The 27,909-nt window shown below is 36.0% G+C and overlaps 1 protein-coding gene and 1 pseudogene across 3 annotated transcripts in view; both read right to left on the bottom strand.

Annotated features, from left to right (window-relative positions):
- LOC108388152 (peptidyl-prolyl cis-trans isomerase FKBP5) overlaps positions 1–27,909 on the bottom strand; it is a 133,672-nt gene that overhangs the window by 25,004 nt on the left and 80,759 nt on the right. For all 3 annotated transcript variants that reach the window (XM_073224013.1, XM_073224012.1, XM_073224014.1), the window contains 2 exons: positions 16,156–16,298; positions 15,133–15,247 (listed from right to left, as the gene is read on the bottom strand). In XM_073224013.1, the coding sequence (XP_073080114.1) occupies positions 15,133–15,247; positions 16,156–16,298 (258 nt within the window). The remainder of the gene's footprint in view (positions 1–15,132; positions 15,248–16,155; positions 16,299–27,909) is intronic.
- Positions 16,307–18,458, bottom strand: LOC140846863 (large ribosomal subunit protein eL28-like; annotated as a pseudogene).

The following is a 27,909-nucleotide window of genomic DNA, read 5'->3' as shown; positions in this document are numbered from 1 at the left end:
ACAATTAATAAGTACAATCTCCCCTGGAATAAGAAAATCATTTTAGACAATTTTGCCATCTGTACCACATTTCGTTAAAATGACCAAGAACCTAGCTTCCAGACTATTTAGCTATTATTATTTTTAATATTATAGTTCTACCATTTCATGGATCTTTCTAAATAAATGTACCCAACTTCACTGTCATGTTATGGAAATTTCTTTTTTTGCTAATGTTTCTTATGCCTACAGTCTTCATTTCTTGGCTTTATTTTTTGTGATGTTTAGTATACCCTATAGAATTTTTTTTTCAAAAAGGCTTAAGTTTGCACATTCCAAAAAGTTAATTTTTTGTTCTCAATACTTAAATAATAATTTGGCTAAGTACAGAAGCCTAGGTTCAAAATACTCAGTCATAGACAATGCTCAAAACATTGTTTTTTAATATATTGTGTCACGAATAAGAAATCTGATGTCAATCTGATTCTCATTCCTTTGCATACAGTGTGTTCCTCTGGGAGAATTAAAAATTTTCTATTAAGCTATGGAATTAAGAAATTTTACCTGGATGTATTTCGATGAAAAAGCTTGCCTTACTCCTGTATGCCATCAACTGGCCCTTTCAATCTTAAGACTCTTCTATTTTCTCTAGGAAACTTTCTTCTATTAAACATTTGATTTGATGTATATTGTCTATCCTTTATCATCTTGCCTTCTAATTTTTCTACTTTCATCTGTATTTATTCTATGTTCTGAGATATCCTTGACTATCACATTAACAATTCAGATTTCTACTTAAAAAAATAATAATTACTATCTATTGAGCACCTACTGTTCACCAGAAAATGAAACCAAAAATCTTATATTTAAACCTCATGGGTGTGGTTTAAAGAAGAAAGATGATGTGGAGCTCTTATCAGACCCATGCAAGAAAAATAAGCTTTGGGCGGACATCAGGAGATTGTTAAATAAATGTGCATTCACTTCAAAAAAACGTTTAAGTTGACAATAATCTCTTGGAGTCTTTCTCTCCCAGTACATATAGATCTACTTCATTCATATGGCCCAGAGAGGGATGCCAGGGTACTGAGAACGGATTCTCTGAGCTGAACTGGGGAGGAGTGCCAGGGACAGCCACGTCTTGCAACCCTGGAGATGGAGGGTGGCGGAGAGACAGCAGGCAAGTCGCAGGCCTGGGGCCCTGCCAGGGGCCTCAAAGCCCACTCTCAGGTTGGCACCCCCATGCTGGGAAGTGCACCAAGAAGAATATAAAATAAAACTGACTCATACGAGGAGTAATGATGAAAATGCAACTTCCAAAAGATTCCAAGGCAGCAGCATGGACTAGATTTGATCTCTACCTCCTAGGTCTATATCTCCAATCTTGGACAGTAAGAGCTAGTGCCCAGTGGTGACCTCAAGTCAGAAGAAGCTCCTAACCAAGATCACCAAGAAGGTTGCATCGTTTTTCTGTCCTTGCTAAGACATAAAAGTAGACTCGGTTTTTGAGATTTTTTTTGTAAGGTTTGAAACACAAAGGATTTTTTCAAGGTGACCTTCAGCTCATTACAGTGGCATTTGGAAGAACATCTCCAAACTCTGTTTTGATCAATTGGCCTTTAAGAGTTACAAATAAATTGGAAGCTGCAGAAAAAGTGGGAAGAAGGTATGTACTTCACCAAAGGATTGTTTGCTTATCTAGACATTCTCTCTTGGTGATTCTTTAAATTGAGAGCATTTCTGGTGCATTTTAAATGGTTTCATTCACTTGAAAGTGAAACATATATTCCATTCATAAAATCTGGCAAAATGTACTTGATTTTGAAATCCTTATAAAGCATACCATGTTAAAGCTGAAAGGGGCATTGAGTCACTCCTGCTCATTTTAAAGCTTCAAGAAATTAAGTGACTTGTCACATCACAAGGCTTTGTCCGTGGTGAGCTGACTCCCAGTTATCTCCCACTACTGTGCATTTTCCTTACAGCCAAGTCCTCCCTGAGCATCCCTAGGGAGGACTCTCTATTTGGTCCTCAGCTGCTGTCTTAGATGCTGTCATTGATCTCCCTTTTGGATTTTTGCCCCTTTTATTATGGAAAAATGTCAAACATAAAGACTATGATATAAAAACCTCCCATGTGTCCTCACTCTACAATTATTAACATGACTAATTTTCTTTTATCTACACCTGTCTCCAGTTCCCCCTCCTACACAGATTTTAAAGCGAATCCAATATTCATGTAATTTCTTCTATAAATGCTCCATGTGTAACATGTAAGAACTCATACATACATATATATCTACGATACAATGCCCACAACTAATAAAAATTAACAGTAATTCCTTAAAAAAAAACAATTCGGATTTCTGGGATTGTCCATTTTGTTTTACAACCCCTCCTCTGAGTTGACAGTCATATTCTTAATTTCCAGAAACTTTCTTATCCTCCCCTTCCTTTTTCAGAGAAGCTGGTTTTTTAACTTAGGAATTTAATATCCTGTTAAATATCTCTTAAGATAGTAATAGTAACTGGTATTTTAAAAGTTCTGTTTCTTCTTAGTCTAGTCATATTAGAAGGATTCAGAAAGATAACGATTGTAGTAACCTGGCAGTTTTTCTAACCAGTTGGGTGTATTTCCATAGCAGGCCTTTACCCAAAAGGGGTAGGCTGACTGTGGAAATCTACGGGTGAAAATTCTACAAATATTATTTGAGCATTTACTATGTGCTGAGCATGATGTGCACAGGAAGTTTGGAGACATCATTTCCCATTGGTAGTGTATGAAAAAGTTTACTTCAGGAGCATAACACATTAGTGTATTTACTAAATATTTGGCATACTTACTATGCATATTTTCTTCCTTCAAATCTGTTTTAAAAGTCCTAAAATATTTTAGATTTTCATTCTCTAGTCCAAGTCCTAACATGGAATATTCTGAGGGCGATCCCTATTTTATTTTAGAAATCTGGTCTTACTGGCTTTAGCCTGGGAGCAAAAGACAGCCAAACCCTAGAGTAGTAATTCTCAATCCTTGGTGGCAAACTAGAATTACTTGGGAAGTTTTAGAAAAATACTCATGCCTGGAGTTCCATCCTTTGAGATTTGTATTTAAATGGTTTGGGCTGAGGCCTGGGCATCAGGATTTTAAAAGCTCCCCAGGTAATTCTAAATTCTGCCAAAGTTGAGAACTACTACACTGGAGGTTTACTGGCCCAGCTGTTCCATATTGTTCTATAACAACCTTGGTGATTGCCCCATAGCCTGCTTTGGCTCCCTTGCCCTAGCTTATTGTGGGCCTGGAATTCTGCCCAAGCTTGTTGAGAAGAACAGTATGTACTTCTGCAGAGGTCTTCTCTTACACCTGGTTTTGGGTTGGGTTTCCTGAGTCTAGTTTCCATCAGTCCAATTTTATCTACTTAACATAATCAAGAAATTCTTCATAATTTCTGATACACTTTTTATATTCTCCCTATTTTCTATCATTAATATGGATTTCTCCCTCTTTCTTTGAAATCATTCTCCACCTGCCTCTCATTTCAGTGGGATTTGAAGAGGGAAAGGAGGTGAGAGGGAAGGGTACCCCAACAACTTGAATCCTACACATCACTGTTAAAATTTTCACATTTGAAAATACTGCCAATTGTCTGCATTCTTTGCACTCAAATGTGGGTGAAAGCACTGTGAGGCAAGGGGCAAGAGAGCCACATACAGCTAGCATGTTGACGTGCCTATTCCAAGCACTGAAGTTAACAAATCAGATGTGAGACAGGGAACTGGGGGCAGAGGTGCTAAAAGCTATGCAGAGCCTTACTGTCAGTCAGACAGGATCTTCTAAGAAAGTAAAGCTTAAAAGTAACAATGTAGGCAGTACTGCAATTAAGCTAAAGAACATGACTAAAATATCAGTCATCATAATAGTGTCAATTAGAGTACCTTAGAACACAAGAGTTTTTTCTTTAATGGAAAAAGCACAACATTTAAAAATTATGAGATGGTTATATTAACATATGAAAAAATACACTGGAATAGAATCTAAACATTTATTTGTGAGCATTAGGATCCTTATGGAAAGAGTAAAAATAAAAATTTCTTTGAGGTAGTATAAATCCTGTCAAACTAATAATGTAAGTTCTCTCTTCCACATAGAAACAAATTATTTAAGTAGATCACAATTCAGTGAAAGTCTTGATTCAGACCATAACTTTACCCTTCAAAAATCAAACAAAAATCCTGGAGAAATAGATTTAGGAAGATTGCTATTAAGAAGATACATAATTAATTTGAAGATAGTTACTAAAGACAAATTAATCTTGGGTTCTAGGTCCAACCTGGTAGAGCCAAAGGGATTTGCTGATGAACTGGATGTAGGATATAAGGTGAAGAGGAGTCAAGGATTTACTTTCTTAGGTCTATTTAAAGGAAGCAAAACAAATTACATAAACATAATATAGAGGGTGAGGGTTAAAAAAAGAAATGAAGTGTTCACCATACAGTAGGCACCTTTCTTCATTAATTGTCACAACTGTTGGCTCCACCCTGCCTCTGACCCGCAGATTTGGAGGGAACGCGACGGAATGCTGAAGATCTGAAAGGCCAGCCAGGGGACTCAAGGCGTTACAGCACAAGAGAAATGCCGAAAAGGCACTCCTCATATGTATTGAGCAAATGAACTTAAACACCTAAAGAATTCTGAGTAGGGCAGATTACACATGATCAACACACACTCAACATCTGACCTTGAATCTAGCCCTAGGGCATGACCCTCCTCAGGGATACTGACATGGGTGGTCACCAGTTGTAGGAATTGTTTTGGCTTTAATCATTCTATTTTTTATCATGCATCAAGAGTTGTAGGAAAAACAATCAAGTCATATGTATTTGTACATTTGATTTCTATATTACTTGATTTATGCATTAATCCCATTAATCCCACACTTCCCCCTTTTAAGTAGTAGATAAATATAATAAAGAATATAGCAAGTACAGTTTCTAACAGAAGGCTTTTAACATAGTTTACTTCTCCATATTCTGCAGTATGAAATAAGTCTACTTCTTTAATTTACGTGACATGAAATAAAGATAGGAAGTAGATTCAGTGCAACGGAAGGTAATTGTAGGTGATCAGGTTTATGCCTATAGACTGAGTTTTGATCTGAGTTGGGCAAGGGCAGCAAAACAGCCATGGGTGCAGGAGCTTTCTCTCAAAACTGGGGGGGTGAGGTTCTAAGCCTCACCTCTGTTGGCCCCCAGTTTCTCACCTGATGGCCCCACTGCAACTGTGCCTGTCTTAGGTTGTTCCTCCTTGAGGAATCTTACCCGTCTCTGGCTGACCAGCCATCTTCTGGGGCTACACAGGGACATGTAAAGTTGGTAAGTGAGAGAGAAGTAGTATTCTTTGAAGAGGTTAGCTTTCTGCCTTTTTGAATATTTATGCTTCATGGCTACTATGCCCAGCGCTTGTCTTGAGGTATCTTCATTAGCTGGAAAGGCTTTGATGCACTACAATTTTATGTATGAGACACAAATTCTAGAAAAAGGGTTGTATTCAGGAAGAGAGAAGAAAAGTTATAAAAGTAGCAAACGGAAGAAAAATGTGAGAAGATAGATTATTTCTACGACATAACTTCTTGTAGAATAGCATAAGCCTGTATAGGTTTTAGCAGACTATTAATTAAATTACACACATTAACAGAACAGGAATACACATACATAACAAGAGCAGACCTACAATTAAGGGCCATATCCAATGAAACCAAGAAAACAAGTAACCCAGGCATTTGTGAAAACTTATTAATAATATGAATATTGTCTAGTTGATTCTGAATGGTTTGAGAAAAATCAGAGAAACAACACATTCCTGGAAATTGTTCACATCCCAATTTTAACAGCAGATTGTCTATAGTAGCACAATTCTGAAGCACCGCAACTTGGACTTCTAGCTCTTGATTGAGTTCAGTTAATACAGAAGCAGTCAAATTCGTTGTCTTATTACACGCACAAGCCAGCTTAGATAACTCTTTTTGCATTCCACTGACAAGTCCAGGAACTGGCAGGATGAATGCTGCTACAACTGCAACAGACGTGGGATCTAAAAGTTTCAAGTTGTTGTCACAATCAGACGGCAGAGCTCAGAGAAATCTTTTATGACTATTTCCGGGATAATCTATTAGAGTAGAAGGATGCATCCCATGCCACATATACTTTGATAATGTGAAGAGAGGGCTTAGGGTGTGGACTTGTACCACCTGCCCTGCCCCTAAGGTGGGCTGGGTTGTTCTGTTTGCTAGGGCTGTTTACCGTGAGGTCACGGGTTATGCTGAGATACCCTTCTTTATTTGCGGAACACTCAAACATTTCAGGTCAAGTTGCTCCTGGCCTTTTGACCTTTAACTGATCTCATTGAAGATTTCTATATTCCTAGTCTGGTATCTTTACCCAAGAGAATTACTGTGGCATTGACTTTGCATAATCCTTAACACAGAGTTTCCATAGGGACTTCTTTGCCAATAGTTACATTGCTCTGACTGTAAATATCCTGCCTTGCTTTTTCCGGAGGCCCTCACCCTATTCTGATACACCTAAGGTCCCTGGTCTCATTCCCCCCTCTACAGATGGAGACACTAGCTGCTGCTAGGAAATAGGGGCGACAGCCGCTCTGGCTGCTTCATGCTGAGAGGGGACGCAGTAAGGGTGCAGTTAGGTCTCCATCAGTGGTTGCTCGAGAGGGTCTCAGAAGATTGGCGCTTCTATCTTGGGTTCCATTTCTCTTATTATTTGCAGTTTTATGGCTTCTAGGCAAAATGGAACAAATTGTGTTATTAGGTTAAGGAGCAACATTTGGAGTTGGTTCAACTTGACAAGATTAAGAATGTATGGCTGAATATGAGAACTAGAAATAGTAAAACTTTAATTGAAATGATAAGAGAACACTAAAACATCTGGAGAATTCATAGCCAGATATTTTGGGGGAACTAGAATTCTGGATTTAATCTATGTCCCAATGACTGGTACTAGGATTCAGTATAGACAAGGCTACATTATTGAAATAATACTTTTCTCTAAAATCACCTTCATTTTCATTAGAAGTATTAGGTAGAGAGAAAGATAAATGTTTCAATTCTGCTTATAAAGATATTGTTATTTACTAAACTGTTGTCATCTTAAGAGAAAAAGCTTAAAATACTTTATCAGCAACATTTGAAAAAAGCCACAAAATCATCTTCCTTAGTTTACTTAATTCTATGTAACCAATACGTGTTCTGCTGAAATCTAGTTCTTTACTAGTTTAGGAGTAATAAAACAGTGACTATAAAAGACAAAAGACTTACAGATGACAATGGTTAAAGATTTGATGAGAGCTTACTGTAAGACAGTTGACATAAAGAAATTTTGATATTTCTGTAACACAAAACATTTAGTAACAAAGTTTAGCATCATTCCCTTTGACAGTGCTTTCCAGGTAATTAATTTAGCAGGTAATTATATATCAGATAAATAAGGCCAATTAGCCAAATACTTTCTCCAATGAGAAAAAATTCCTCTGACATGTTCCAGGGGCCTTCTGGAAAATATCAGAGTTAACTAGAGGTAAAAGCACCTTTCTGAATTTGATTTTGGGAAGTTGTCAGAAGAAAGTTTCTTTGGCACTTGCTTAAATAAGATTATAGGTTGCCATGAAGCAATTCTTATCTATTTAACCAGAATGACAACAAAATACCTCAAAGGCAAATACAGAAGGTTACACAATTGTCAGCAAAGTTTAGCTTTTAGTCCTTTTAATATTAAGATCTCATTTTCTTAAATACTCAGACAACTCATTGAGACTTTAAGCATGAGAAACCTTTTGCAATTTTCAACATTAAGAGCAGACTAACAGTTTAAGAAAACTTTGTCCTTTTCACTGAAAACAAAATTCTAATTTGCCATGTACTTGATATCAAGACTCACTTGCTTTAATTTTACATAGCATGACCACATCAATTCTTCCACAAACTTTCCACAACTTCCTTTTTACATTCAGAGTTCTCCCTCTTTAAATAAACAGCTGTACTTTAAAACTAAGTTACTTTCTTTTATCAAAAGACACATTCTTCAGCATGCAGAAAGAAATGTTTTCCTTATTATTTTAAGTAGCTTTAATTAGAACTTAAAACCATTAGGAACTTTAATTTTCAGTGAACACTGAGAAGTAGGCTACTGTAAACTTACACTAGAATTCTTTAGATTGACAAATTTATTAATTTTCCTGACTTCTTTTTTCTAACAAATACAGGGGAATTCCATGGGCTTGTGGAAAATTCTAATCTATCTAACTGAAGCTGTTCTTGAACTAATGTGTGTAAGGCTGCCAGTTTTTCTTTATTGAGGGGCCATTGATCCACCCAACCAGGTACAGGGATAATGTTTCCCTGTCTGTGAGCCTTTTTGAAATCTCTTAATACATTACACCAATCAGCTCATCTGAGGGTTCCTTGTGGGGGCAACCAGTAACAAAGTTTTTTAATATATTTATGAAGTTGCACAAAATTTTTTAGAAATTTTCACTCCTGATGTTTTTAGGAGGGCACAGAGTAATTTTAAGTAACCCTCCGGATTATCTGCTTTAGTTTCATGTTGGCCCATTATAGTGTCCCTGACGTCTTGATCCTGTCCCTATGTACACTTTCCCGGGAGTCTCACCGGATCGAGGATCTTCAGGAGCTTTCCCGCTCTGAGGTCCCTGTTTGGGCGCCACTTGTCGGCTCCCCCTGCCTCTGACCCGCAGATTTGGAGGGAACGTGACAGAATGCTGAAGATCTGAAAGGCCAGCCAGGGACTCAAGGCGTTGCAGCACAAGAATAATGCCAAAAAGGCACTCCTCATATTTACTGAGCAAATGAACTTAAACATCTAAAGAAGTCTGAGTAGGGAGTTCAACACATGATCAACACACAATCATTATGTGACCTTGAGTCTAGCCCTAGGGTGTGACCCTCCTCAGGGATACCGAAACCATGTGAGGGCTGTCACCAGTTGTAGGAACTGTTTTGGCTTTAATCATTCTGTTTTTGATCATGCTTCAAGAGTTGTAGGAAAAACAATCAAGTCATATGTATTTGTACATTTGATTTCTATATTACTTGATTTATGTATTAATCCCATTACTCCCACAACAATATGTGGGAGTGAAAGATTATCACTCCCAATTTACAGGTGAGAAAACTGGATGCTCAAAGTGTAAGTAACTTGCCTAAGTCATAAAAATATTAAGCAGATTCCAAGATTCAAAACTCAACATCTATCACTTCTGAAGCCTGTGGCTGCCCCATTCCCTGACTCTTCACTGCATCTTTACAAAGTGACAGAAACTTTGTAACTCTTGTGTATCTACAATGGGATAATATAATGAATGATCACTATCTATTGCTCTCCTTCACTGTAAACTGATTTAGATTTAGGATTTCTACCTGGTTTTGAATTAAAGGGTACTGGTGATATGACAAAAAAAGGCCAACCAGTGAAGACGGAGAAGACTTCAAAAAGATCTTGGTTTCTGGCAGGAACTACTCTTGAGTCAACCTTCTGTCCTCCTCCACATGGCTAGTTTGTTTCAAAGAAGGAAAGCAGGACACCTTAACCTTGACAAGTGAAAATGCAATACAAAAATTTTCATAAAATTGATTCATTCTGGAAAACCAAAAAGGGCTTTCAAAAGAAAAAGTAAAAATAAACCATTTACTCTGAAATTTCCCAGGACAGTATCATATAACAAGATGAAAGACAAACTATTAGACACTGCCCTTTAATATATTTGGAAACAGGAAAAATAATATTACATACAGGATTATTCAAATATAGTTTAAAAATTCCATTCATAGTATGTTACCCTTCATGTAAAAAAGAAGGGGGTATAAGAAAACAAACAAACAAACAAACAAACAAACATGTATCTGCTCATTTCTGCCAAAGAAATACAAGAAAAATAAACCAGGAGACTGGTTGCCTGTAGGAGGCAGGCAGGAACAAGGCAGAAATAATGGGGGAATGGGAGCAGGTTTAGTAGGGACGAGGGGGACTAACACTTCTGAGTTTATTTTTTTGTATAGTTTAGAATCATGGTAATGTTTCATGTGTCCCCCAAAGACAAATAAATAACTGAAGTCAACCAGTGTATGGAGAGAATGCCAAATGGAATGCAAACCTAACAAATGAACCTAACTGTATTACAAATGTACAACATAACCATATTGGCAAGAAACAAATACTAACAGAACTAAAGGAGGAAATAGAATGCAATGCATTCATTTTAGGAGTTTTCAACACGCCACTTATTCCAAAGGATAAATCCACAGGAACAGAAAATAAGTAGGGACACAGAGGCACTGAACAACACACTAGAACAGATGGACCTAATAGAAATATATAGAACTCTACATCCAAAAGCAACAGGATACACATTCTTCTCAAATGCACATGGAACATTCTCCAGAACAGACCACATACTAAGCCACAAAAAGAACCTCTATAAATTAAAAAAGACTGAAATTCTACCAACCAACTTTTCAGACCACAGAGGTATAAAACTAGAACTAAATTGTACAAAGAAAGCAAAAAGGCCCACAAACACATGGAGGCTTAATAACATGGTCCTAAATAATCAATTGATCAATAACCAAATTAAAATAGAGATCAAGCAATATATGGAAACAAATGACAACAACAACACAAAGCCCCAACTTCTGTGGGACGTAGCAAAAGCAGTCTTAAGAGGAAAGTATATAGCAATCCAGGCATACTTAAAGAAGGGAGAACAATCCCAAATGAATAGTCTAATGTCACTATTATCAAAATTGGAAAAAGAACAAATGAGGCCTAAAGTCATCAGGAGGGACATAATAAAGATCAGAGAAGAAATAAATAAAATTGAGAAGAATAAAACAATAGAAAAAATCAATGAAACCAAGAGCTGGTACTTTGAGAAAATTAACAAAATAGATAAGCCTCTAGCCAGACTTACTAAGAGAAAAAGAGAATCAACACAAATCAACAGAATCAGAAATGAGAATGGAAACATCACGATGGACCCCACCGAAATACAAAGAATTATTAGAGAATACTATGAAAACCTATATGCTAACAAGCTGGAAAACCTAGAAGAAATGGACAACTTCCTAGAAAAATACAACCTTTCAAGATTGACCAAGGAAGAAACACAAAAATTAAACAAACCAATTACGAGCAAAGAAATTGAAGCGGTAATCAAATAACTACCCAAGAACAAAACCCCGGGCCAGATGGATTTACCTCGGAATTTTATCAGACATACAGAGAAGACATAATACCCATTCTCCTTAAAGTTTTCCAAAAAACAGAAGAGGAGGGAATACTCCCAAACTCATTCTATGAAGCCAACATCACCCTAATACCAAAACCAGGCAAAGACCCCACCAAAGAAGAAAATTACAGACCAATATCCCTGATGAATGTAGATGCAAAAATACTCAATAAAATATTAGCAAACCGAATTCAAAAATACATCAAAAGTATCATACACCATGACCAAGTGGGATTCATCCCAGGGATGCAAGGATGGCACATTTGAAAATCCATCAACATCATCTACCACATAAACAAAAAGAACAAAAACCACATGATCATCTCCGTAGATGCTGAAAAATCACTTGACAAAATTCAACATCCATTCATGATAAAAACTCTGAACAAAATGGGTACAGAGGGGAAGTACCTCAACATAATAAAGGCCATATATGATAAACGCACAGCTAACATCATACTGAACAGTGAGAAGCTGAAAGCTTTTCGTCTGAGATAGGGAACAAGACAGGGATGCCCACTCTCCCCACTGTTATTTAACATAGTACTGGAGGTCCTAGCCACGGCAATTAGATAAAACAAAGATATACAAGGAATCCAGATTGGTAAAGAAGAAATCAAACTGTCACTATTTGCAGATGACATGATATTGTACACAAAAAACCCTAAAGACTCCACTCCAAAACTACTAGAACTGATATCAGAATTCAGCAAAGTTGCAGGATACAAAATTAACACACAGAAATCTGTGGCTTTCCTATACACTAACAATGAACCAATAGAAAGAGAAATCAGGAAAACAATTCCATTCACAATTGCATCAAAAAGAATAAAATACCTAGGAATAAACCTAACCAAAGAAGTGAAAGACCTATACCCTGAAAACTACAAGACACTCTTAAGAGAAATTAAAGAGGACACTAACAAATGGAAACTCATCCCATGCTCTTGGCTAGAAATAATTAATATCGTCAAAATGGCCATCCTGCCCAAAGCAATATACAGATTTGATGCAATCCGTATCAAATTATCAGCAACATTCTTCAATGAACTGGAACAAATAGTTCAAAAATTCATATGGAAACACCAAAGACCCCAAATAGCCACAGCAATCCTGAGAAGGAAGAATAAAGGGGGGGTGGATCTCGCTCCCCAACTTCAAACTCTACTACAAAGTCACAGTAATCAAGAAAATTTGGTACTGGTACTAAAACAGAGCCACAGACCAGTGGAACAAAATAGAGACTTGAGACATTAACCCAAATATATACGGTCAATTAATATATGATAAAGGAGCCATGGACATACAATGGGGAAATGACAGTCTCTTCAACAAATGGTGCTGGCAAAACTGGACAGCCACATGTAAGAGAATGAAACGGGATCACTGTCTAACCCCATAAAAAAAGTAAATTCAAAATGGATCAAAGATCTGAATGTAAGTCATGAAACTATAAAACTCTTAGAAAAAAACATAGGCAAAAATCTCTTGGAAATAAACATAAGCGACTTCTTCATGAACGTATCTCCCTAGTCCCTCCCAATCTATGCCAGCTCATCAGTCTGTTTTTTTTTATGACTTTAATACTTTTGAACACAACTAGCTGGTTAATTTGTAGAACTTCCCTCAATTTGGGTTTGTATGTTTTCCCATTAGATTAGATTGAGTTTACTCATTTTTGGAAAAATTCCACTAAAGTGAAAATGTGCTGTTCTCAGTTTTGAGTGCCCTGAAGGGCTCTGTTCAGTAACTCTAGCCTTGGGCAATTTATAGAACTTCTCTGAACTTACTTTTCTTCATGTAATTGTAGGTTAATGATAACAAAATAAAAACAAAACAAAACAATGGAGGTATGGTTTAAAGGATGCAACAGCCAAGTTGAGGGAACTTATAATGCCTCTTCTCCCATTTATTATTCAGTTGTTTGTTTATATCGCTATGGCCCCATGGATATTTAATTTATTCTGTAGGTTATTATTCATTACTATTTGTATTTATATTGTTCAGATGTCCCAGATTTGGGCATTCAGACAGCATCTGTAGCCTAGTTAACAGTACTGTATCAATGTTTATTTTCTGTTAAATGTACTGATTAATTAGTTAAGATATTAACATGAGGGAAAGATGAGCGAAGCATATAAGGGAATTCTCTGCATTAGTTTCACAATTTTTCTGTAAGTTGAAAATTATTTCAAAACAAAAAATTTAAAAAGAAGATTCTTGTTGAAGATAGTACTGAAGCAAGATTTTATTTAATTTAACCTACTCTGAAGTTAACTCTACAGCGGTAGTTCTATGGTATTATCTACAAATGGGAAAAGTTTTTCCTTTTAGTTTAGTCAACAAAACCTCCCATTAAAAAATATATATCATTGAATCTGATGAGTCACCATGTCATAGGAAAAAAAATTTCTACTTCTGTATGTATTTGAAAATTTTCATAATAAATATTTTAAAATGTTACAGATAAGCCTTTTATGTGCTTATCAATACACTAGAGATTATTTTCTATCATTCCTTTAACTTTCATAAATATTTAGAATTCTAACATGAAATGTTTAGTGCTGGTAGAACCTTAGAAATCGTTGTATAGGAAGGAAACTAAAGCCCAGAGAGGCAAGGTCTAGTTAGAGTCAGCAGAAGCTAGAATCCTATCTCCTGACACTTGGTGCAGGTATTTCTCCAACATTATAAATTTGAGCTCTTTCTTCATTTATTCTAAACATGAATGATAATAACCTAAATACTTGAAATGCAATAGTAATACTATGTATAATTGTTTCCAATTTTTAAAAGCAAGTAAATTTGAACTAATTTGCCAGATTTATGGGAGTAAAATATGGGTCCAAAGTGGCATTAAAGATAAAATTAACCATTTTAGTATACTGTTTCAAATGAAATCTATTTTCACGTTACCATCCTTGTTTAGTGATTTGATTTTTTTCTTAAATGAAGTATTTCTCTGTATTTTCTCACAACTCTTTTTTAAAGTACTTGAGCTCAGTAAAAGGCATCTTTCAAACATTATCCATGCAAAAGTGTTTTCTGAACACCAATGTATGTTAAAGTACTGTAGGTGATGCTGGAAACAAAAAGATGAAGAAAGATTATGGTCCTCAAACACTCACTTTATACTGGGGAAATGGGCAAATACTGATTACAATATAAACTGACAAGTAGTGTACACAGTGGTATATATACAATGTGCTGTGGGAGGAAGGAAGAGCGAGCAGTTATCCAGTCCTCAGTAGCATCCTTACTCCCAACTTAGCAAATGAAAAAATGGAATAGCTTCAGGTCACTCAATAAATAACAAAGCAGAATTTGAGCCAGAGAGAGGGAAAACAGAATGAACATTATTATCCAATTTTGAACTAATATGATTAACTGTTTATTTTTCTTGATGACAGCCAGTGAGTTAGGTTTGAGTGCCCAGAAGGGCTCTGTTCAGTAACTCTAACCTTGGGCAATTTATAGAACTTCTCTGAACTTACTTTTCTCACCTGGGGATAACAAATCTTACCTCATAAGATTATTGTGAGAAATAAATGAATAAATATTTAGTAAGGCAATTAATATAGTTGTTGGTACACCAAGGAGTCCATAGACTAAGAATTATGAACAGGATCACCTTTATTCATTTTTGTGTTTGTAAAGGCTGACGCATGTTGAATGAGTATTTACAAAATGAAGTCATTAAATATATGTTGAATTTCAACTTATTCTTGAGATACATACATTTATTTTTATTAAAAGATTTTAACAAAGAAATTTCCATTTCATCCACATAAATGGAACCCAACTTCTAAGGATTAGTTCCTCCTTTACAACAGTACTTACTTTCTACTGTTGCTCCTTCATTTGGGTTTGAATATCCTTCTCCTTTCTGTTTGATTCTTCGGATAATGCCTCCATCTTCAAATAAATCCTCTCCTTTGAACTCAAGGAGCTCAACCTAGAAAGGAAAATGGATTTGGCTGAGAAAAGACCAAACAAAGCCAATTTAACATAGTTAAAAGGCAAAGGCAACCAATTCTCCTTTCATTTTACAAAATAAAACTGTTTTATATGTATGCATCTTAGTTATTAGAAAAGTAGGAAAAAAAACATGCACTTTTCAATACTTGGAAAGAAACATCATGTAATGATAATGTCTAGGACTATATTCTGTGTGGCTGCAGTGCAAAGATAGACAGGAAATACTAGGAAAACTGCCTTTTGGGCAAAAAGCCAGAACTACAAAGTGCTGGTCCAGAACTATTTTATCTGACTCTAGGGGCCACCACTTTTCCACCCCAGATGCATGGAATTCTCTTAAAATGCAAGAACAAATCCTATCAACTAGGACAATAATCAATCAAAGATATATTCTACCTACGTTTGATATTTCAGGCATTTCCCTCCTTAATTTTTAAATCAGATTTGGCCAAATACATGTACTTAATTCAACACACAACGAATAACATATTATCACCACCTACTGCTTGTGACATTTGCAAACCTTTATAGTTACAACTTGGTTTAGGTATATTTCAAGTTTATCTCCCACACTGCCATCTTGTCTTCTGTCACTTTGGGGTATGTCACATTCATACCACCACTGACCAGAACTTTTATTTCTAAGCCTAATGTCTTTTGTTTATTTGGATATGACCTTTTTGTGCCAGAAACATGTTTCTAAGAAAGCATTGGCATACACCCCTTGGGTTTGTGGGAAACAATTCAAGAAGCCAGGCTCCAAAATAAATAAGTTGGATCCGATTGTGAATAGCAAGCTTAGCTCCTTGTTCCACTGCCTGTTGCTTCAGAGCCAGTGCTATAGCAGAGCAAACGCTAACTAGGCAACATCACACACATACTTACCTCAAAAAAGAGAGTTGCATTTGAGGGAATTTTGGGGAGACTGCCAGCTGAGCCATAGGCATATTCTGGTTTGCACAGTAAATGGCAGATCTCTCCTTTCTTCATTGTAGCCACCCCAATATCCCAGGCCTTGATAACTTGACCTAAGAAAAAGGAAAAGGTGGTTGAAAGCTATAGGCCATATTAAAAAGATTTGTCATAAAACAAATGTTCAAACAAATTTCCACTTTTTTATACTACATACTCAGGAAGCAGAAGCTAAAAAAGGAGTCAGTAAAAGCTACATACTAAGAAATAAATTGTAATTATTTTTTGAGGGCTAAGAGAGAAGATTCCCTCCTAAGGAAGATGAAAAATAAATGCATTACTCAACTGCTCAAAGATTAAGTCGTTGAAAAGTGGCAATAATATAATCTTTGAAATGTGGCTGGGTTACAGTTGTTGCTTAATTTATAATTTTGACATAATAACAAGTATATGTTTCTAGGCAGAGATGGAACAAAAATAGTATAGAAAGTGGAATTTGTCCTAAGGAAGTTTATTATTTATTTGGGTAGACAAAAAAAACAAATATGAAATGACTGGAAAAGAATATATTACATAAAAGGGCTGATGAAATAGATGATTTCTTTTCAAAATAGAGAGCAAGAAAAAAAGGCTTTTTTTTGACAAAATGGTATGTGTTCCGTCGAATCACAAGAACTATGGAACTCAGGATTTTTTTTTTTGCCTACTTCCAGGAAACTAAAAGTTTACTTTACTGCTCAACTGCAGACTATATATACTATACATTAACTTTTATAATTGTAATTTTACCTTAAAATAAGCAGTCTCGAGTCCTTTTGGAAACAATAGAAAACGTAGGTAATTTAAAAGGGTAAAATACAAAATTGGGGTGCTATGTCAACCAAAAACTTAAGTGTTCAAAGTGGTATAAGGTAAACAATGAATCCTGAAGGAAATAAATTTTGAAAACTGTTACCTTGAAATGAGAGCTGGCAGTAGGATATTAGAATAAGGGGAGCCTTACACTAAGGTATGTAAGTAGGGATGGATAAAAGCATGGGTGACTCGTGACTTCAGCTTAGTCTTTATTAAGTATTACAACTTTCCAAAATATCAGATTCACTTGTTTTAGTTAATCTATTTACACATGCCTATTATTAAAACACACACAAGAAAGGTATAAAGTGAATGGTAAAAGGTCATTCATTCCCTCCTCCTAAGAATGTTCACTGTTCTGCTTTTCTTTTGTACCCTTCCAGTGTGTGCTGTTGCTTTTTAAAAACTTAAAACACAAATGACAGCATACTATGCATTCAGCTCTGAACTGCTTTTTTCATTTTAATAGAAAGGATATGCGTTTTAGAGGTTAGAAGTGCAACCTGTTTTAACCTCAGACTGCCAGATTTCAAATGCCAGGTTTCTGCCCCTTACTAGTTGTGTTACTTTGTGCAAAGTTATTTAAGCTCTATGTATCTGTTTCCTCATCTGCATATGTAGATAATAATAGTACCTGGAATACAGTTGTTTTAAGAATTATTAAATGTGTCAGATACATGGCACAGTGCGTGGATTGTAATATGTATTTAGTAAAGGAGAGCCATCATTATCATCATCATTGTAAGTACAAATGGATCTACCTCATATTCAATGGCTACATAATATTTCAGTCACTCTCCAATTGAGAAACACATTATCAACAGTACTTTTTTTTTTTTCCACAAGTCGGCTGACATCTTTATTGCCTTGGGGGTGTGCTCAGGATCTCTTGGTGGGGCAGGCCCGCTTCCTCTTCACCATCACAGGCTTCTGGCTGCACAGGGTGGCGTTGGCTCTGCAGATGGCAGCCATGCGCGGTCCGGGCTGTACTTGTTCTTACAGATCATGTGCTGGATACTGCTAAGGGTGGGCTGGGCATTCTTGTTGATGGTAGTCCGCACGTAGGAGTTGGCTGGCTTTCGCTGGCCGGATGTCCACTTCATGACCACCACCACACCCTTGCTGCCTGCTGTCTGCTCCACGCCCACAGTCTTGCTGTGAATCAGCCCGTTTTAGTGGAAGGAGTTGGGGGCCTTTCAGATTGTTAGGTTCGGTGCTGTACATCTGCTTGTTCCTCTTGATCAGGAAGCTGGGGCAGTTCCGCATGACAACAGTACTCTAATAAGGTTATTTATCCGTATGTTTGCCTACTTTGTACAAGTATATTTGGGGCAAATTCCCAGAAGTGCAAAGTGATGTACATTTTCAATTGGATAGACATTGCCCAGCTGCCCTTCCAAAATGGCTGTATCAATGTACATGCCCAAACATGCTTCTATTGTGAAAACAATTGTCAGAAGAATCATTAGAAGAAATATAAAGTCTGCTATCAATATGCTGCTTTCCGGCCACTGATGCTTTTCAAAGACTGCTACGGTTTAGTGTGAGCCACTGAGAACATTTTGTTTTTATAATTAAGTCTGTTATTTTAAGACAAATACATACTCCTTCAGGTAATCTATATTCTGGGGGTACTACTTTACATTTGTTCAAGACATTTAGCCAATTGCTGAGGAGCAAAGGTCTGTCTAGGTACTAAGAAACACAGGTGGCCATTCCCTTCAATCCAAGGTACATATAATATAGTAAGACTAGTGGAGGAGAAAGATATATGCTCTTTTTTTGTTTAAACAAAGCATGGTAAACACTAAAAAGAGTATAAACAAGGAGCATTTGCCTTCGGGTAGGGGATGGAGCAATCAGCCCAAGTTTAATTCACAGATGATATCTTTGCTAGGCCTTAGAAGTTGTAGATAGCCTATCAATTACATACACAGGCGCCCCACCCATGCTAAATAAATCTTGTCCAAGCCTTTACTTTTCTTCTCATTGGGGAACATTAAAACTCTGACACCAAGCTTTACATATTGAATGAAATGCACTGAGCAAGAGGCCAGACTGATGTGAATACAGGTATGTTCCCAAAATTGCTGATCTTGAGACTCTTCTCTAAAAAAACATTTCCCCCAATTAAAAAATAATACATACTTGATTATAAAACACTTGGAAAGTACAGAAGAACATAGAGAGTACAATAAAAAACCTCAAAAACCCCAGCATCTGGGGTAAACTGTCAATTTCTTGGTTCATTTCCTTTCAATTATACATGTACTCTTTTATTAAATTTCTACATATACACTCTTAAAACTGGTTATATTTTACTTGGTTTTGTAGTCTGCTCTATTTCACAGTATATAAACATTTTTCTTTTTCTTTTCTTTTTTTTATTTTGGTATCATTAATTTACAAGTACATGAAGAACATTATGTTTACTAGGCACCCCCCTTCACCAAGTCACCCCCACATACCCCTTCACAGTCACTGTCCATCTGCATAGTAAGATGATGAGCATTTTTCTTGTTAAAAGACAGTAACTGAAAACATGACTTCTAAAAACTATATACTATTTCATATTTTGAATATGCCATAATTTCTTTACTCCCATTAATAAACATTTGGTTGTTTCTTCCCCCGTCACCCCCTCTTTTTTTTGCTATTATAAAGTTTAAATGAACAACTTTGCACCTAAATCCTTACATGACTTTGTGTATAATAGAAATCTCTTACCTGATACAGTCAAGACTATGGTTGGTAAATTAATGTGGCTCCAGTGATAAGAGTTCCACATAAGTTTTACGATATAAATCACACTTACGATGTAGCATTTGCAATTTACAATGTGGGTTTCTTTAAAGTGGAGTAAGAACCAGAAGGACTCGTAATCAATACGCAGAATCCTTCTGGTAAAAATGTGCTCTGAACGCCTACTTATTTTGCCTGCCTTTTACCCATCCCTAACCCAATGGTAATTTAAAAAATGCTTTTAACAATTCACCTTTATAAAAATCCTTCCAACCCTGAATAGCCAAAGCAATCCTGAGAAGAAAGAATAAAGTGGGGGGAATCTCGCTTCCCAACTTCAAGCTCTACTACAAAGCCACAGTAATCAAGACAATCTGGTATTGGCACAAGAACAGAGCCACAGACCAGTGGAACAGAATAGAGACTCCAAACATTAACCCAAACACATATGGCCAATTAATATATGATAAAGGAGCCACGGACATACAATGGGGAAATGACAGTCTCTTCAACAGATGGTGCTGGCAAAACTGGACAGCTACACACGTAAGAGAATGAAACTGGATCACTGTCTAACCCCATACATGAAAGTAAATTCGAAATGGATCAAAGACCTGAATGTAAGTCATGAAACCATAAAACTCTTAGAAAAAAACATAGGCAAAAATCTCATGGACACAAACATGAGTGACTTCTTCACGAACATATCTCCCCGGGCAAGGGAAACAAAGGCAAAAATGAACAAATGGGACTATATCAAGCTAAAAAGCTTCTGTACAGTAAAGGACACCATCAATAGAACAAAAAGGTATCCTACAGTATGGAAGAATATATTCATAAATGACAGATCCAATAAAGGGCTGACATCAAAATATATAAAGAGCTCACGCACCTCAACAAACAAAAAGCAAATAATCCAATTAAAAAATGGGCAGAGGAGCTGAATAGACAATTCTCCAAAGAAGAAATTCAAATGGCCAACAGACACATGAAAATGTGCTCCATATTGCTTGTCATCAGAGAAATGCAAATTAAAACCACAATGAGATATCACCTTACACCAGTAAGGATCGCCATCATCGAAAAGACAATCAACAACAAATGTTGGCGAGGTTGTGGAGAAAGGGGAACCCTCCTACACTGCTGGTGGGAATGTAAATTAGTTCAACCATTGTGGAAAGCAGTATGGAGGTTCCTCAAAATGCTCAAAATAGACTTACCATTTGACCCAGCAATTCCACTTCTGGGAATTTACCCTAAAAAAGCAGCACTCCAGTTTGAAAAAGACAGATGCACCCCTATGTTTATCGCAGCACTATTTACAATAGCCAACATATGGAAGCAACCTAAATGTCCATCAGTACATGAATGGATAAAGAAGATGTGGTACATATACACAATGGAATATTACTCAGCCATAAGAAAAAAACAGATCCTACCATTTGCAACAACATGGATGGAGCTAGAGGGTATTATGCTCAGTGAAATAAGCCAGGTGGAGAAAGACAAGTACCAAATGATTTCACTCATATGTGGAGTATAAGAACAAAGGAAAACTGGAGGAAGAAAACAGCAGCAGAATCACAAAACCCAAGAATGGGCTAATAGTTACCAAAGGGAAAGGGACTGGGGAGGATGGGTGGGAAGGGAGGGAGAAGGGCGGGGAAAAAGAAAGGCGGCATTACAATTAGCATGTATAGTGTGGGGGGGGCACGGGGAGGGCTGTACAACACAGAGAAGACAAGTAGCGATTTTACAGCATCTTACTACGCTGATGAACAGTGACTGTGAAGAGGTATGTGGGGGCACTTGGTGAAGGGGGGAGCCTAGTAAACACAATGTTCTTCATGTAATTGTAGATTAATGACACCAAAAAAAAAAAAAATTGACCAGTGAAACCAAAAAAAAAAAAACCTTTCAAAAATTATTCAACTTCATTTTTATAGAAATAATCCTTTTTATACAAATTTCAGTGTTTTATATACAATCTAATGAAATTATATAACTACAAAAAATAAAGTGGATATAAAGAGATCTTGACTGATTCTTAGTAAAAGTCTGAGGAAGAAAAAGGTAACCCCTAATGTCTGGAAATTGTTTCACACTTAGAGCTAGCCAGGCTTTAGTGATGTCTGAAGCTGGCATGGGACATACAGCTAGGCCATGCTAGTCTCCTACAGGACAAAAACAATCTCACAAATCAACATCAGACAAGGTCACTCTCAAACAATGAAAACGAACAGTTCAAAATTTTGTCTGAGCATGGACATAGTAACACTGTGCAATCTACAAAATACCAAACATCCCCCTCTCCTGGCTAAATGAGTGACTGCCGCTTCTCTTGCAGGTACAGCTTTAGACTCTCTAGTTAGCCCTCCTCCTAGATAAGATTAAGATACACAAAGAATCACCTTATGTCCTAACAATATCCAATTCAGAGCAAGACCCCTCTTCCTTAAACCCTTCCCCAAATAGCCTAATACAAACTCAAATCCTACAATAAGTCTTTTCGAACACTTACTGAGACACTCCGCTGTTTCCCATAGTGTGCATTCTCCCTCTCTATGATGAGTAATAATAAACCCAACTTCTCAACTACAGCTGTGTTCCTAGTGGTCTATGGCTAAAGGGCATTGATGAGGCCCAGTCAACTGACTAAAGCAGAGTGTGGGACCATACCACAGAAAAGGAAACCAGTAGCAGCATCACTCAGTACATTTACAAACACAATACTAGAGCATCAGTTAGTCTCGAGGTGGTTAAGCAAGTTTCCACCACATTTCCCTAGGTTCAGTTTCTAGAAGTAGAATTGCTGGGTCAAAGCATAAACATTTTTAAGATTCTTGATCTTTAGGATCTTGACTGTAGATATAATACACCAAGAATATTTAAATACAACTTATTCCACACTTGATGTAGACTTCATTTTACTAGCTCAAACACAACTTAAATTCCAGGAGTCCTATTCCACTTGTAACAATATCTTAAATAAGAATACATATTTATACAAATATACCTAACTGCAGGCAATTGAAACTTTAGAAGTATACAAAGCCAAGTATAAAAGCAATACACTGTATCTTTTTCTTCCTTCTTCTGTATTATGTAATTTTTTTCTGATTAGAAAAAAAATGTATTTTAAAACATAAAATGTTATAGGTTCAGTATAGGTCATCAATTCTAACAAATGTATCACTGATGGGATCTGCTGATAAAGGGAGAGGCTGTGCATGGGTGGTGGCAGTAAGTATATGGAAAATCTATGCCCTCTACTCAATTTTGCTATGAACCTAAAACTGCTCTAAAAATAGTCTATTAAAAAATCATATGACACTTTTAAACTATAACATCTTAATTTATCACTGAACACTTTCACTTATAATAAAGGCTACAGTGACCACTTTCAAACACTTTCTTTACTGTGAATTTTGAAAATCAAAAAATTTTTAATTGTGGTAAAATCCATATACTATAAAATTAACCATCTCAACCACTTTTAAGTGTCCAGTTCAATATCATTAAGTATATTCATTGTTGTGCAACCAATCTCCAGAACTTCTTCATCTTGCAACACTAAAACTACCCAGAATGCAAGAACTTCCCATTTCCTCCTGTCCAACCTACTGCAATAATTTTATTCTACTTTCTGTTTTTATGAACTTGAATACCCTAGATTTACCTAGATGTAAACATAATCACACAGCATTTGTCTTTTTGTAACTGGCTTATTTCACTTAGTGTAATATGTTCAAGATTCATCAGTGTTGTAACATGTGTCAGAAGTTCCCTCTTTTTAAAGCTGAGTAATATTCCATTTCATGGATATGTAACTTTTTGTTTATCCATTCATCCAACACTTGTGTTGCTTCCACCTTCTGGCTATAATGAAGAATGCCATTACAAACATGAGTATACAAATATCTCTTTGAGACCCTGCTCAGTTCTCTTGGGTATATACTCAGAAGTGCAATTGCTGGATCACAGGTAATTCTATTTTCAGTTTTTTGAGGAGCTGCCATACTGTTTTCCATAGTGGCTATGTACCATTTTATGTTCACACCAACAATGCACAAGGGTTTTAGTTTCTCCACAACCTTGTCAACACTTGTTATTTTCTGTTGTTTTTTTGTTGATAGTAGTTATCCTGATGGGTGTGAGGTGGTGTCTCATTGTGATTTTGATTTGCACTTGCCTAATGATTAGTGATGTTGGGCATCTTTTCATATATTCCTACGCCATTTGTGTATCTTCTCTGGAGAAATGTCCTAAGTCCAATGCCCATTTTATAATCAGATTATTTAGCAGTTTCCTGTTGTTGACTTACGAGTTCTTTATATATTCCTGATATTGACACCTTATTGGATGTATGATTTATGAACATTGTCTTCCATTCTGTAGGTTGCCTTTTCATTCTCTTATTGTATTCTCTGATTCACAGAAGTTTTATATTTTGATATAGTCCTATTTACATATTTTTTATTTCTCTTGCCTATGCTTTTATTATCATGTTCAAGAAATTATTGCCAAATCCAATGTCATAAAGCTTTTTCTCTAAGTTTTCTTCTAAGAAAACATAGTTTTAGGTCTGAGGTTTAGTTCTTTGATCCACTTTGAGTTAAGAGTTACATAGGGTATAAAGTAGGAACCCAGCTTCATTCTTTTGCATGTGAACATTCAGGTTTCTCAACATCATTAGTTGAAGATTGTCCTTTCTCCACTGAATGGTCTTCGTACCCTTGACGAAAATTATTTCTATATAACCTGAAAGTCTGCATCTGGAATATGGGCATCCTTCAACTACTATAGGATGAAAGCTGTACAGTAGTATACAGAAAAAAAATCATTTTCATATGAGAGCAGAAAAGGAGGACAAGAAAGTTCAATTATTTTAACTGCAAAAGGTTTTCCCTTCAAAGCACAGAAGTTAAGAAACACTCAAATATAAGGTTAATCACTGATAAGTTTCAGATAATTAAAAATTTATGATTCATTCCTGTTTTATTTTCACTGAAGGATTCCCAGGACTTAGTACCAACTTCTTATCTCTGTATATTTTGCTAATATTCTCTATTAAAAAAACTCATCAAAGATTATACTTTGTCTTTTTTCTTTTTATGTCATATAAAGCAAACTCGTTTTTCATATGTATTTTTCCTCTTATAAATTAAAGTATTTGGTCATTTTAAAATCTTATAAAATGGCTCTGATAATCATTCCTACTAATTACAAATTGAACAGTTTATGTTTCAAGATTCTTTTAAAGTATTCATATGCCTTACATTACATTCTATTTCTGCCATTTCTCTAATTACTAAGAAAACTAATCCATTTCTCTAATTACTAAGAAAACTAATCTCTAATTACTAAGAAAATGACTCATAATTTTAAAAAAAAAGAGAAAATGGTTATGGTAGCATAATCTGTTCTGGGGCAACCTTAATGAACAACTCTATCAGGCTAAACTATTAGCTCTCTTAAGGCAGGAATCATGTCTTAGTTATTTTCTGTTTCCCAAAGAACTACTGACACCACAATACTCAATAAAGAAACATGGCCCATGCTGTACTATCTAATTTAAATGGAGTTAGAAGTTTGTTAGCTTCCCTCAGAGCCCTGCCTAAATTAGCTTCTCCCTACTATCTATCTACTCAGCAATAGAAATGGGAAGTGTTCTTCCTCTATTCTTAAGTACCAGGTAAAGCCAAAGAGAGTATTTTCTTAAAGTCTGCTGTTTTTCCAGCTCACCCTTTTGGAGAAGGATAGAAAATTTAAATATTTTGGCCTAAAAGCATTCCCTCCAAATCATGAATGCTCCTAAACTGCACATTAAAAAAAAGTAAACAATTATTAAGAATATATTTAAGTGGGAGCAAGAGTATCAGTGGAAATGTAAAGGGAGCACATGGCTAACCACAAACAACCCACAGGAATTGGCTGAATAGTTACCCATTACTAGTAAGTGTTCTTACTAGCTGTAAAATGTTGTCAAAGATTAAAGTACATCAAAAAAATACACCTCAATTTAAAAAAACTTTAAAAGTAGGAATTAGGCTCACAATATTAGGTATGTTACAGCAACAATTTTGCTTCTGATTGAGTATATCATTACTATAACTTACATTAATTGTATCATTCGTATAAGAAAAATGTCTGGTGTACAGTAGGCACTCAGTAAATTCTGCTGGACCAAGACCTACTTTGTTTTTGTACCTGGTTTTGATTAGCTTTAAACCTTAAGCTCTAACAAAACTTGAAAGAAACTAACTGGGTTTGAATCTTGGCCCTACTTTATTGCATAACTTTGGGCTAATTATTTAACCTCTCTGTACCTTAGTTTCTTCATATGCAAACAAAAAACTAAACCAAATGAAAACAAAAATGGTTAATTATAGCAGGTACATAAAACAAAATACAAAACAAAACAAAGGTAAAGTAGGTTTCATCAAAATTAAAACCTTTTGTTCCTTCAAAGGCCAATTAAGAAAATGAAAAGGAAAGCCAGAGACTGGGAGAATATACTTGTAAAATATATATCTGATAAAATACTTATATTGTTAAGTACAACTCAATAAAGAGACAAACTAATTTTTTTTCAAATGGGAAAAAGATACTTGGATACTTCATGAAAGAAAACATACAAATGTCCATTAAGTACAAAGAAAGGATACTCTCAACATCACTAGTTATCAGGAAAATGCAAATGAAAACCAAAATGAGTTACCATTTCACACTCAATAGACGGGCTAAAGTTAAAAAGACTGATAATACTCAGAGTCAGTGAAGATGTGAACAACTTAAAACTTTCATGCATTGCCGGTGAGAATGCAAAATGGTACAGCCACTTTGAAAAACAGCATATAAGTATCTTCTCAAGTTAAATATATGCTTACTATATGATACTAAGTCAAAGTTATACATGGATTTTAGACTGCACAGCAGGTTGGTGTCCCTAACCTTGTATTGTTCTGGGTCAATTGTACTTCAGTATGGTTTAATCTTAAAAGGAAAAGTATAGGTATGTGAGAAATCTAAAATGATTAGTTTCTCTTGAGGAAGAACATAATAGATAGTACTTTCAATCTTCCTAACTCCCAGCCATGTTAGTCACATACCAAGAACACCAAAAACTTCACTGAGGTAGCCTTCTGTAAGAAATCACTAGACCTTATGCTAATTACCAGGGAAATGCAAATTAAAACCACAACGAGATATAACCTCACACCAGTTGGGATGGCCACCATAGAAAAGACTAAGAACAAAAATGTTGGTGAGGATGTGGAGAAAGGGGAACCCTCCAAATTGCTGGTGGGAATGTAAACTAGTTCAACCATTGTGGAAAGCAACATGGAGGTTCCTCAAAAAACTAAAAATAGAAATACTACTGGACCCAGGAAATCCTCTCTTAGGAATTCTGCCCAAAGAAAACAACTTTTCAGATTCAAAAAGACATATGCACTCCTATGTTTATTGCAGCACTATTTACAATAGCCAAGATATGGAAGCAACCTAAATGTCCGTCAGTAGATAAATGGATAAAGAAGATGTTGTACATATTCACAATGGAATACTATTGAGCCATAAGAAAGTTACAAATCCTACCCTTTGCAACAACATGGATGGAGCAAGAGGGTATTATGCTCAGTGAAATAAGTCAGGGAGAGAAAGACAAATACCAAATGATTTCCCTCATTCGTAGAGTATAATAACAAAGCAAAACTGAAGAAACAAAATAGCAGCAGACTCACAGACTCCAAGAAGGGACTAGCGGTTACCAAAGGGGAGGGGTGTGGGAGGGTGGGTGGGGAAGGAGGGAGAAGGGGATTGTGAGGTATCATGATTGGTGCACATGGTGTGTGTGGGGTCACAGTATAGCTCAGAGAAGACAAATAGGGACTCTGGGGCATCTTCCTACACTGATGGACAGTGACTGCAATGCAGTATGGGGGGGGACTCGAAAATAAGGCTGAATGTAATAACCACATTGTTTTTCTTGTGAAACCTTCATAAGAGTGTATATCAATGATATCTTTAAAATAAATAAATAAATGAATGAAAATAAAATCACCAGACCTTTATAAGGGTAGGTGAGGAAGGGGTTAAGGTTTAATGTTCTTGGATTTACTTATACAA

The sequence above is a fragment of the Manis javanica genome, chromosome 16 (genome assembly GCF_040802235.1).
Source record: "Manis javanica isolate MJ-LG chromosome 16, MJ_LKY, whole genome shotgun sequence".
NCBI classification, from domain to species: domain Eukaryota; kingdom Metazoa; phylum Chordata; class Mammalia; order Pholidota; family Manidae; genus Manis; species Manis javanica.
Note: the sequence above shows the minus strand (reverse complement) of the source record. Positions and strands in the feature narration are given on the sequence as shown.